At 46.3% G+C, this 13,858-nt stretch overlaps 1 protein-coding gene across 2 annotated transcripts in view; it reads right to left on the bottom strand.

Moving 5' to 3' along the window:
- The window catches only part of CHKB (choline kinase beta), a 48,208-nt gene extending 45,958 nt beyond the window's left edge, over nucleotides 1-2,250 (bottom strand). The window contains exon 1 of one of the 2 annotated variants that reach the window (XM_073579313.1): nucleotides 1,851-2,250. In XM_073579313.1, coding sequence (XP_073435414.1) covers nucleotides 1,851-2,011 — 161 coding nt within the window. In that variant the 5' untranslated portion in view covers nucleotides 2,012-2,250. The remainder of the gene's footprint in view (nucleotides 1-1,850) is intronic. The other variant, XM_073579314.1, reaches the window with a different exon arrangement.
- Nucleotides 2,251-13,858: the final 11,608 nt, after the last annotated feature.

The following is a 13,858-nucleotide window of genomic DNA, read 5'->3' as shown; positions in this document are numbered from 1 at the left end:
ACACACGTTCCCTGGTCGGGTTTAAAAGGCATGATTTCTCTGAAAGACCGCGGCGCTTCAGTGTAAATCACAGCCTGTCTCTTGATTCACGCTGCCCGTGTTTCTCAGTCATACCTCCCGCTGCTCCCCCTATATCAGTGCACACCACGATCACAATGTCGGGCTTATGTTTGGGAGAACAGCACTGAGTGCCGCATATTGTGCTACCTGATCTGCACTGTTGGCTCCTTGAGCAATTCTGACAGGCGAGATTCTGCCATTTACCGCTCCCATCATAGCCTTTATCCTCGGAATACATTGCAATCATCATTATACAGCACTGTGTACTTGCAATTGCTCATTTTACCTTTCTACCCAGCTAGTTCTTCTCTTTTCTCTGGTCTACAGGAAGTCTCCTGACCCTGCATTTATCTTTCCCCTCCAACTCCTGACCCAGCTGCTCCACCACCCCTCCCCAGGAACTTTTGCAGTGACTCATGACTCGTACAGAGAAAATTGACCTCCTGTTTCTACATAGAGCTTAGAAGGATTCAGCTAGTCAGTTTTTAATCTTGTGATGTCGTAGACCTAATGGAAAACAGAAGAATTAGCTGGGTAGAAAAGCAAAAAGAGAATTTGTAAGTACACAGTGCTGTATAATATGATAACTGCAATATATTAGTAGGATAAAACCTTTGATGTGAGGAGGAGCGCTTCTTTAAGAGATCGAGAGGGTTACAGCAGGTCGAGAGACACGCATACATCACAGAACCCGTCCATAATCAGCTAACTTTGCACTTGCCATGTAACCAGAGGGCGACGTCAGATCTGACTCTGCACCACTGTGAAAGGTCAAAGGAAGGACAAGGACTAGGAGCCGGTGACTGGCAGGAGACGTCGCCCTCCGTCCTCTCTCCAGCACTGGGAAGCAGCCACCGTCGTTTGTGCATTACCCTTATATAACCCTGGCCCACCTACAGAATAATAGGCAGCTTCTCTGAGGTGCCGAGATCCGGAATAGACACCATGATTGTTACGGCACATGCTGGTAGTCGACCACCCAAAAATAAGCCATGCACCCTGTCTAAGAGTGGGAGCGAATGAGTGAGCACTCTCCCATAAACCCCTGCAGCAGCCGACCCTTATGTATGTAGCCAATACCCAAGTTGAAACCAAATGAGCATATACCCCAGTGTAAAATGCATACACCCCTGGAGGGGGGGGGGGGTTAAAAACCTGGTGACAGTGCATTCAAAGCCCCGTCACTCTCTGCAGCACATCTTACAAGATCAGGACACGTGCTGCCGAGTATAATGGCGGTCTATGTAGACTGAACGATCTATGACTGTTCTGGGCATATTGAAGAGCGGACGACCTAAACGGCATCCGACAGTACCATTGTTTCCAATTGTAAAACTAAAAATGCTGTGCACATGCTGCGGATTTTTCCATGCGGATTTGCTGTGGGTTACAATCCGCAGCATGTTAATTCTTTGTGCGGAATCCGCTGCGGTTTCACACTTTCTCCATTGTAGAGGTGTGAAACCGCCTGGCTAAACCGCAGGTCTTTTTGACCTGCGGTTTTTCCAAAAGCCGCGCGGAAAAATCCGCACCCCCGAAAACTACGTGTGCACATAGCCTTACAAGTGGGTGCCGGACAGACGGCATGCCGGCCAGCCCATACACAGGGCTGCGGGGCAGCAGAGACGTATTTATACAGGTAATGTGCTCCTGATCCCACATCCGCCCCTGAGGTGACAGTGATGCCCCCAGTGATTACGTCACTACTAATGACCCGGATTACTGCCCTCCAGCACCCCACATGGCGGCACTGCCCCGTCCCCTAGAGCCCAGCAGTCCCCGGGCGTTACCTGACCACAGACACCCTCATCTGCTCGGGGCCGATGCTCCGCCATGCTCCCCGGAGGTACTCCCGGCACAGGGAGTGCGCTCTCCTCCGCAGCTCCTCGCTCAGCTCCAGGCGGCGCCCTCCTGGAGAGAGCGGCACCGGCGCCCCGTTAGCTGAGGCCATGGTGCACTGCACTCAGTAGTGCCGGCGCCAGTCACTGCCGGTAATGACACCACACCGCAGTCACCTCATCATCTGCTGTGCCAGGGCAATGCATGCCGGGCGCTGCCAGCCATTCTACCCGCCCCCGGGGCGGCACGGGCGCTGATCACGGGGCTGACACTATGACTGCCGGCATCCTGCAGGAGTATTCTATTTGGAGACAGCAACTCTGAGCAGAAACTGCAGACATCTATTGCATCCAATCAGAGCGCGGACCCGCCCACTTCTGCGCGGACTACACTGAACACCAGGCAATAATGACGCCTTAAGACATCACGTGACGTCTGCTCAGCAAACCGAGCCTTATAATCCAAACCCAGACCCTGTCTGCGGCCGCCGCCATTTTATTGAAGACTTGATGTGTTGTTACAGTGTAAGACTTACAAGGACGTGTAAAGGCAGGCCACGCCCCCTCTGGGTGTCATCGCGAGGCTTCTTGTTTTGGCGGGAGATTTCCATACTGTAAGGTGAGGATGACGCGTAAATACAGTGTCTGTTCAGATTACTAGCGGCGTACGATGTGGCATTCACCTGCATGACCTGTGTGCCCCCATAGACACTATATACGTATAGCTAGCAGGATAGGCTTGACAAAACCTGCCAGCAAGTCAAGTGTCTGAGGAAGCGATCAGCCATGCTCTGTGCAGGTTACTGTGCTTCACATAACCCTTCTAAGGCTAAGTGCACACGTTGCAGAAAATTTCTGCACAAAAACTTGAATCCCTTCCCAGAAACCGCACCTATTTTTCCGTGGCGGTTTTGATGCGTTTTTTACCGCAGAGGTTTCTAAAAGCATGGGAGAAGCCTAAACCGCGGAAAAAAACGCAAAATTAATGTGCATGCTGCGTTTTTTACCGCGATGCGTTTTTTTGCGGTAAAAAACGCATCAATGTGCACGCAAAATGCATAGAAATGACTGTGCAGCTTATTTTTAGTGGTTTTATAGCGGTTTTATAGTGAAAACCGCTGTAAAAACCGCTAAAAAAACGCTGTGTGTGAACACAGCCTAAGGGTATGTGCACACTTTGCGGTTTCTGCAGCGTTTCCGCAGCGTTTTTGGCTCTGCAGAAACGCAGCAGATTCTGCTGCGTTGTACAGTACCTTTATTTCCTATGGAAATAAAAAAAAGCTGTGCACATGCTGTGTTTTTTCCCGCGCGGTTTTGCTGTGGTTTACAATCCGCAGCATGTCAATTGTTTGGTGCAGAAACGCTGCAGTTTTACACCTCATCCATTATGAGGTGTAAAACCGCACATAAACTACAAAATCCGCAGAGCCAAAAAACTATGTGTGCACATACCATAAGGGCTCATACTCACTTGCGAGAGACTCGCACAATTCTCATGAGTCTCGCTTGAAAACCTGGCACTGCCGCTGGGACTGGAGCATGCCGCTGCATAAAAATACATGTAGCCACACACTCCTGTCCCAGTGCCAGGTTTTCAAGCGAGAGACTCATATGAGAATCGTGCGAGTTTCTTGCAAGTGAGGCCTATCACTTTTTTGACCATCAGTCAAAATCCGCCGTTTTTGCAAAAAACGGATCCGCCATTTTTTTTGACGGATCCGTTTTTCCCCATTGACTTAAATTACCGGCGGATCTTGACGGATGGCCATCCGTTGGATCCGTTTTTTTGCGGATCCGTCAATTTTTTTTCGTCCGCCGAGATGCCTGGACGGACCATGTAACGTTTTTTGTACTGCAGGATCCGCATTTTTATAGAGCGCATGCCCGGAGGAATGAAGTCAGGAGGAAATTTAACCCTGAAATCATTTCTGGCGGACAGAGAAAAAAAATTCTCTCTCTCTTTCTCTCTTTTCCCGGGCAGTGGTTCTTTTAAAATTCTTCATTCGGCGGATCCGTCAAAAAAACGGATCCGGTGACATCCGTTCACATCAGTTAGCAACGGATCCGCTTTCCGCCTTTTTGGCGGATTTTAACTGACACAAAAAATTGAAGTGTGAAACAGGACTGAGTATGAGCCCTTAACAAGTACAGACAAGGTGCCAGGAAGCTATAATCTGTGTGGCTGGTATCTGGAGAGCTAGTAGTGTATCTAGGGGGTTATATATGTGAGTGGTCCCTCACCCAGCTAATGCTTGTTTATACCACCAGAGGAGAGCGCTAATTGTAGATCTAATCTACCATTAGATCCCAGACATGACAAGCAGAGTTTGCCACACATTTCACTTCAGCATTGTCAGTGTGAGCCCTCACATAGCCTCCAGTATACAGTGTGAACCCTCACATAGCCTCCAGTATACAGTGTGAGCCCTCACATAGCCTCCAATATACAGTGTGAGCCCTCACATAGCCTCCAGTATACAGTGTGAGCCCTCACATAGCCTCCAGTATACAGTGTGAGCCCTCACATAGCCTCCAGTATACAGTGTGAGCCCTCACATAGCCTCCAGTATACAGTGTGAGCCCTCACATAGCCTCCAGTATACAGTGTGAGCACTCATAGCCTCCAATATACAGTGTGAGCCCTCACATAGCCTCCAGTATACAGTGTGAGCCCTCACATAGCCTCCAATATAAGTGTGAGACCTCACATAGCCTCCAATACACAATGAGACCTCACATAGCCTCCAATATACAATGTGAGCCCCCACATAGCCTCCAATATACAGTGTGAGCCCTCACATAGCCTCCAATATACAGTGTGAGCCCACACAAAGCCTTCAATATACAGTGTGGACTCAAAATAGCCTCCTATATACAGTGTGACCCCCCCCCCTTCATGGCCTCCTATATACAGTATGAGCACCTTCATAGCCTTCTATATAGTGTGAGACCCACATAACCTTCTATATACAGCGTGAGCCCCCACATAGCCTCCCTACATGCAGCGTGAGCCCCTACATAGCCTCACTATACACAGCATGAGCCCCCACATAGCCTCACTATATTTCAGGTGTGGGGCATTCCCTTTTTGTAAGTTACATCTTAATGTAAACCCCATTAAGGCTAGTTTCACACTAGCGTTTATGAGCGCAGCGACGGCCTGCACTAGAGGGAGACAGAAGGAAGCTGGGAAGGAACTTAACAGCAGCTAATGCTAAAGAAACCGCAAAGTCATGGTGGGCGGAGTTAAGGGGGCTAGAGAGGGGAATTCCCAGGGAGGGGAATAAAAAGGGAGAGAGAGCCCCAGGGAAGCCAGTCCAAGAGGAGGAGTTCAGCGGAGAGGAAGACTGAAGGAGGAAGAGACTGAAAGAAGAAGAGCTCCGGAAGAGACTGGAAGGAGAGACAGTCAGGGGGGTGGCCCTGACAGGAGAGCCGCAGGACAGAGGAAGCCCGGGGGTACCAGACGGACTCGGACAGGCGAAGCGCTGTGGTGGTAGGGCTAGGGCAGCCACAGCGATAGAACCGCGAGGGACGTCACTGTAGGAGAGAGAAGGTGCAAGGTACCCGGGCCTGTGTGTACAGAAGCTGTCGTGTTGCTGTGGTCATCGGGAGGACAGCCAATAAAGAGGACCTGTTGAATGTACACCGGTTTCTGTCTCCAGTCTGTTCGCGGCAAAAAAGGGACCACCTCCCCCAGGTGGCTCACGTACCTACATAACCTTCTTGGGTAATCTACTCAGCCAAGCTTTCTTGCAATAATGTCCTAGAGGCAAAAATGTTGGCGATTCTTTCCAAGCAGCGGGTCCCGGCTCTAGCAAACAATCTTTTTGCTGAGGAAGACTCTTCGCTTTTCCCAGAAGGCACCTGGAATATGCAAATTGTCTTCCTCAAGCTTCAATCCCTGGTTTTCTATTTGCTTAAAAAATTGGTCCTATGCTCGATACTTATTTCAGCCAGTGTAACTAGTTTTGTGAGAAAAGATTCAGTATAACCTGTGTTTTCATTATTTAAACTTTTTTCTTTCTTGGATTTTCTGTCCGGTGGGCTGTCCAATCAGTGACTGAGCTCACCGACACAAAAAGAGTACTTAGAAATCCCCCCAAAAATTTTAAAAATCACAGAAAAAAAGGCAGAGATGCTTACCTGCCCAGGCCTCCAAACAAATGCACAATCAAGGTGCAGTGGACCTGATTAAAGATGGCAGCAACACAGGTGCAGCAATACCGATGAAACAATCACTCTCAACCTACCAATCCATGGAGGGGGTGATTGTTTGGTATATTAGTGCACAAAAGATAATAATCTGTATGCAGCGTTATTCACATACAGGTGATTCAGAGCATCTGGCTTACAGCCTTTTTAGTAACGCCCATACTTTTAGATCAGGGTGCAGTTGGGCCCAGATGGCTCCGTAAACTGTGGCCTCTGTTCACACAGGATGCATTTTGTTTAGCATTGGGCAGCCCGCCTGATCTAAAAGTATGGGCGTTACTAATAGGCTGTAAGCCAGAAGCTCTGCATCACCTGTATGTGAATAATGCCGCATATGGATTATCTTTTGTGCACAAATATACCAAACAATCACCCCCTCCATAGATTGGTAGGTTGAGAGTGATTGTTTCATCAGTATTGCTGCACCTGTATTGCTGCCATCTTTAGTCGGGTCCACTGCACACTGATAGTGCATCCGATCAGTGACTGATAGCCATCATTATATGCACACTAACAAAAGGAAAGCTGTCAGTCACTGATAGGATGGCCTAATGGATCCAAAATTCAAGAAGAGAAAAAGTTTAAATAATAAAAGTTTCAAGAAGAATAAGCTAGTATAGAAATACAGTAAAATTATTTTTTGATCATTTAAACCCAATATTCCCATCACTCCTGTCTGTATAATCCATGTGGGTTCTGCTTTCATTAGCATTTTATTACTAATTTATGCATTTAATAAATTGTCTAACTGAATGGTGAGTACTTCTTACCTACTACCTTTTAGGGGCCAATCATTCTTTAACTGTGAATGGATACATTTTTCTTTAAAGCGACTACATGTGGGTTTGTCTTATAGATTTTTATTTTGTCTAACAAACTTCCTTCTCACCCCCGCTTTGTTGTCCTTTCTCATTTTCGGGTCCTCTACCAGAGGCCTGGGAGTTTGAGGGTTCTGCACAGGATCTTAGTTGTTCCCAGTATTGCGCTTTTCTGGACAGAGAGCTCAGATGTTGCTCCTGGGATCTGTTGTAGCCATTCTTCCAACTTAGGGGTCACTGCTCCAAGTGCTCCTATCACCACTGGAATCACTGTTGTCTTCACCTTCCACATCTTCTCCAGTTCTCTTTTGAGACCCTGGTATTTCTCCAGCTTCTCATATTCCTTCTTTCTGATGTTGCTGTCACTTGGAACTGCCACATATATTATCATTGCTGTCTTCGGATCCTTGTCTACTATCACAATGTCTGGTTGGTTAGCCAACACTTGCTTATCCATCTGGATCTTGAAGTCCCACAGGATTTTTGCCCTTTCATTCTCCACTACTTTTTCTGGGGTCTCCCACCTGGACTTAGGGGGGCTTAGCCCATATGCTGTGCAGATGTTCCTGTATACAATTCCCGCTACTTGGTTGTGGCATTCAGTATACGCTGTTCCTGCTTGCATTTTGCATCCTGCCACTATGTGTTGGACGGTTTCTTTGCATAGTGTGTGTGTGTGTGTCAAACCACGCCCACTCAACATAGCCTCGCCCACTCCACACGTAAAGCCCCATATAATATACAGTATAATATATACATATATAATAAATATCTAATCTAATATATATATATATATATATATATATATATATATATATATATATATATATAATATCTAAAATATCTATTTCATAGGCACATCTTCTTGACCACAACAGGTTACACTGACTGTGTTGCCCATAGAAACCAATCACTAAGCATTTTTCATTTCACCAGAGCTGTTTAAAAGATGAAAGCTGAGCTGTGATTGGTTGCTATGAGCAACAGTTTTCCTTGTAGAAAGTTGTGGTAACTGAGGCCTATTATTCTTATCATTTCTATGGTGTTATAGTCCTTCTGTAAAGCTGGAAATAATACAATTTATTACTGTGCTGACACAGACCACCCTCTGACACAGACTGCCAGAGGAAGCCCAGAATCAGGAACTTCTTTGTCTGGCATGCTGCATCTCATTAACTTAAAAATTCAAACACAGATTAAAAAAAGAAACACAAGATGGATTTCTCCAACCCAGGTATGATTTTATACGGTGTAACAGCGCCAACCTGACAAGGTTGGCTCTGATGGGATGATGTGGGATATTAGGGGGTAGTAGTCCGGTGGCACTGACGGGATGATGTGGGATATTAGGGGTAGCAGTCCGTTGGCTCTCATGGGATGATGTGGGAAATTAGGGTTAGTAGTCCGGTGGCTCTGGCTGGTGGGATGATATGGGATATTAGTGGTAGTAGTCTGGTGGGTCTGGCTGACGGGATGATGTGGGATATTAGTGGTAATAGTCTGGTGGTTCTGGCTGACGGGATGATGTGGGATATTAGGGGTAGTAGTCTGGTGGCTCTGATGGGATGATGTGGGATATTAACCCCTTCACCCCCAAGGGTGGTTTGCACGTTCATGACCGGGCCAATTTTTACAATTCTGACCACTGTCCCTTTATGAGGTTATAACTCTGGAACGCTTCAACGGATCTAGGCGATTCTGAGATTGTTTTCTCGTGACATATTGTACTTCACTTTAGTGGTAAAAAATTTTCGCTATAACTTGCGTTTATTTATGAAAAAAACAGAAATATGGCAAAAATTTTGAAAATTTTGCAATTTTCAAACTTTGAATTTGTATGCCCTTAAAACAGAGAAATATGTGACACAAAATAGTTACTAAATAACATTTCCCACATGTCTACTTTACATCAGCACAATTTGGGAAACAACATTTTTTTTTTGTTAGGAAGTTATAAGGGTTAAAATTTGACAAGCGATTTCTAATTTTTACAACAAAACTTACAAAACCATTTTTTTTAGGGACCACCTCACATTTGAAGTCACTTTGAGGGGTCTATATGGCAGAAAATACCCAAAAGTTACACCATTCTAAAAACTGCACCCCTGAAGCTACTCAAAACTACATTTAAGAAGATTATTAACCCTTCAGGTGCTTCACAGGAGCAGAAGCAACGTGGAAGGAAAAAATGAACATTTAACTTTTTAGTCACAAAAATAATATTTTAGCAACAATTTTTTTATTTTCCCAAGGGTAACAGGAGAAATTGGACCCCAAAAGTTGTTGTCAAATTTGTCCTGAGTACGCTGATACCCAATATATTGGGGGGGAACCACTGTTTGGGCACAAGGCAGGGCTCAGAAGGGAAGGAGCCCCGTTTGACTTTTTCAACCTAAAATTGGCTGGAATTGAGATCGGACGCCATGTCGCGTTTGACGAGTGTCTGATGTGCCTAAACAGTGGAAACCCCCCACAAGTGACCCCATTTTGGAAACTAGACCCCCTAAGGAACTTATCTAGATGTGTGGTGACCACTTTGAACCCCCAAGGGCTTCACAGAAGTTTATAACACCCGGGCGTGAAAATAAAAAATCATATTTTTTCCACAAACATGATCATTTAGTCCCCAATATTTTGTTTTCCCAAGGGTAACAGGAGAAATTGGACCCCAAAGGTTGTTGTCAAATTTGTCCTGAGTACGCTGATACCCAATATGTGGGGGGGAACCACTGTTTGGGCACATGGCAGGGCTCAGAAGGGAAGGAGCCCCGTTTGACTTTTTCAACCTAAAATTGGCTGGAATTGAGATCGGACGCCATGTCGCGTTTGACGAGCGTCTGATGTGCCTAAACAGTGGAAACCCCCCACAAGTGACCCCATTTTGGAAACTAGACCCCCTAAGGAACTTATCTAGATGTGTGGTGACCACTTTGAACCCCCAAGGGCTTCACAGAAGTTTATAACACCCGGGCGTGAAAATAAAAAATCATATTTTTTCCACAAACATGATCATTTAGTCCCCAATATTTTGTTTTCCCAAGGGTAACAGGAGAAATTGGACTCCAAAGGTTGTTGTCAAATTTGTCCTGAGTACGCTGATACCCAATATGTGGGGGGGAACCACTGTTTAGGCACATGGCAGGGCTCAGAAGGGAAGGAGCCCCGTTTGACTTTTTCAACCTAAAATTGGCTGGAATTGAGATCGGACGCCATGTCGCATTTGACGAGTGTCTGATGTGCCTAAACAGTGGAAACCCCCCACAAGTGACCCCATTTTGGAAACTAGACCCCCTAAGGAACTTATCTAGATGTGTGGTGACCACTTTGAACCCCCAAGGGCTTCACAGAAGTTTATAACACCCGGGCGTGAAAATAAAAAATCATATTTTTTCCACAAACATGATCATTTAGTCCCCAATATTTTGTTTTCCCAAGGGTAACAGGAGAAATTGGACCCCAAAGGTTGTTGTCAAATTTGTCCTGAGTATGCTGATACCCAATATGTGGGGGGGAACCACTGTTTAGGCACATGGCAGGGCTCACAAGGGAAGGAGCCCCGTTTGACTTTTTCAACCTAAAATTGGCTGGAATTGAGATCGGACGCCATGTCACGTTTGACAAGCGTCTGATGTGCCTAAACAGTGGAAACCCCCCACAAGTGACCCCATTTTGGAAACTAGACCACCTAAGGAACTTATCTAGATGTGTGGCGACCACTTTGAACCCCCAAGGGCTTCACAGAAGTTTATAACACCCGGGCGTGAAAATAAAAAATCATATTTTTTCCACAAACATGATCATTTAGTCCCCAATATTTTGTTTTCCCAAGGGTAACAGGAGAAATTGGACCCCAAAGGTTGTTGTCAAATTTGTCCTGAGTACGCTGATACCCAATATGTGGGGGGGAACCACTGTTTAGGCACATGGCAGGGCTCAGAAGGGAAGGAGCCCCGTTTGACTTTTTCAACCTAAAATTGGCTGGAATTGAGATTGGACGCCATGTCACGTTTGACGAGCGTCTGATGTGCCTAAACAGTGGAAACCCCCCACAAGTGACCCCATTTTGGAAACTAGACCCCCTAAGGAACTTATCTAGATGTGTGGTGACCACTTTGAACCCCCAAGGGCTTCACAGAAGTTTATAACACCCGGGCGTGAAAATAAAAAATCATATTTTTTCCACAAACATGATCATTTAGTCCCCAATATTTTGTTTTCCCAAGGGTAACAGGAGAAATTGGACCCCAAAGGTTGTTGTCAAATTTGTCCTGAGTACGCTGATACCCAATATGTGGGGGGGAACCACTGTTTAGGCACATGGCAGGGCTCAGAAGGGAAGGAGCCCCGTTTGACTTTTTCAACCTAAAATTGGCTGGAATTGAGATCGGACGCCATGTCACGTTTGACGAGCGTCTGATGTGCCTAAACAGTGGAAACCCCCAACAAGTGACCCCATTTTGGAAACTAGACCCCCTAAGGAACTTATCTAGATGTGTGGTGAGCACTTTGAACCCCCAAGGGCTTCACAGAAGTTTATAACACCCGGGCATGAAAATATAAAATCCTGTTTTGTTCCCACATAAATGATCATTTAGTCCCCAATTTTTAATTTTCCCAAGAGTAACAGGAGAAATTGGACCCCAAAAGTTGTTGTCCAATTTGTCCTGAGTACCCTGATACCCCACATGTGGGAGAAAACTACTGTTTGGGCACACGTCAGGGCTCGAAAGGGAAGTAATGACGTTTTGGAAAGCAGACTTTGATGGAATGGTCTGCGGGCGTCATGTTCCATTTGCAGAGCCCTTGATGTTCCTAAACAGTAGAAACCCCCCATAAGTGACCCCATTTTGGAAACTAGACCCCCTAAGGAACTTATCTAGATGTGTGGTGAGCACTTTGAACCCCCAAGTGTTTCACTAAAGATTATAATGCCCAGGCGTGAAAATATAAAATCCTGTTTTGTTCCCACATAAATGATAATTTAGTCCCCAATTTTTATTTTTCCCAAGAGTAACAGGAGAAATTGTACCCCAAAAGTTGTTGTCCAATTTGTCCTGAGTACCCTGATACCCCACATGTGGGAGAAAACTACTGTTTGGGCACACGTCAGGGCTCGAAAGGGAAGTAATGACGTTTTGGAAAGCAGACTTTGATGGAATGGTCTGCGGGCATCATGTTCCATTTGCAGAGCCCTTGATGTTCCTAAACAGTAGAAACCCCCCATAAGTGACCCCATTTTGGAAACTAGACCCCCTAAGGAACTTATCTAGATGTGTGGTGAGCACTTTGAACCCCCAAGTGTTTCACTAAAGATTATAATGCCCAGGCGTGAAAATATAAAATCCTGTTTTGTTCCCACATAAATGATCATTTAGTCCCCAATTTTTAATTTTCCCAAGAGTAACAGGAGAAATTGGACCCCAAAAGTCGTTGTCCAACTTGTCCTGGGTACTCTGGTACCCCACATGTGGGAAAAAACTGTTTAGGCACACGTTGGGGCTCGAAAGGGAAGTAGTGTTGTTTTGGAATGCAGACTTTGATGGTCTGCTGGCGTCATGTTCCATTTGCAGAGTCCCTGATGTGCCTAAACAGGAAAAAAACCCACATATGACATCATTTTGGATACTAGACCCCCAATGAACAAATCTAGATGTGCCCCCAACTAATCTAATGTAAATTAGTAGTGCATGGAGGTGTGGTACAATTTGAAGCAATCCTTCATGCACAGGCCAGGTTTTTCGGGGCAGGTGTCGCACTGGTAAGTGGTGTCCCTGCGTATTCCTTTTTTGTAACACACTCGACACCTTTTTTGCGGCTTACCTTTTCTTGGGGTTGGCGGGACCACCCCCGGAAAATGCTGACCTGGGACAATACGAGCACCTTCAGTTCCTGAAGTACTGGGGCCCGCTCCTTCCTGAGCGCCAAACATCATGGCCTTAACCACTACCTCCTGGAAATGAAGGTACGCGGTATCGCTGGGGCATGCACATTGTGACAGCAGGAATGCGTTGAGCATTGCCATTTGGACGATGTGCACGGCCAGCTTTTTGTACCACACCTTGGCCTTCCTCAATGCATTGTACGGTTGGAGGAGTTGATCGGAGAGATCAACTCCCCCCATTTTTTTGTTGTACCCCACTACACATGTCGGTTTGAGGACCTGTGTAGAGGTACCCCGTACAGTGCAGAGGGTACTGCCATCACCGTGTATGGTGGTCAAGAGATGGACATCTCTCTTGTACTTGACCACCAGCAGGTGGTCGCTACATTGGGCTCTGCTCTCACCTTTTCGGAGCATCTGCCCAAGTAGCGTCTTCGGGAGGCCTCTCTGATTTTTGCAGACAGTACCGCAGGCTGCGGTACGTCGCTCAGAGAGGGATTTGTAGAGTGGGATGCTGGTATAAAAGTTATCAGTGTAGAGGTGATAACCTTTATCCAGCAGTGGGTGCACCAAATCCCACACAATTTTCCCACTCACTCCCAGGAAAGGAGGACACTCAGGGGGTTCAATCCGGGTGTCCTTCCCTTCGTAAACTCTAAACTTGTGGGTGTACCCTGAGGTACTCTCACACAACTTATAGAGTTTTATTCCGTACCTGGCCCTCTTACTGGGCAGGTATTGACGGAATCGCAGCCTTCCCTTGAAGTGAACCAAGGACTCATCCACGCAGATGTCCCTTTGGGGCACGTACACTTCAGCAAACTTTTTGTTGAAGTGTTCGATGACCGGCCGAACTTTGAACAGACGGTCAAAGTTGGGGTCATCTTGTGCGAGACACGCTGCATTATCAGTATAATGCAGAAACTTGTGGATGGCCTCAAAACGCGTCCGGGCCATGACCATTCGGAACACTGGAGTGTTGTATAAAATATCAACACTCCAATATTGCCGAATTTCCGGCTTCTTCAGTATCCCCATATGGAGGACCA

This window comes from Dendrobates tinctorius, unplaced genomic scaffold, assembly GCF_039654945.1.
Source record: "Dendrobates tinctorius isolate UK_male_01 unplaced genomic scaffold, ASM3965494v1 ptg000062l, whole genome shotgun sequence".
Classification (NCBI taxonomy): domain Eukaryota; kingdom Metazoa; phylum Chordata; class Amphibia; order Anura; family Dendrobatidae; genus Dendrobates; species Dendrobates tinctorius.
Note: the sequence above shows the minus strand (reverse complement) of the source record. Positions and strands in the feature narration are given on the sequence as shown.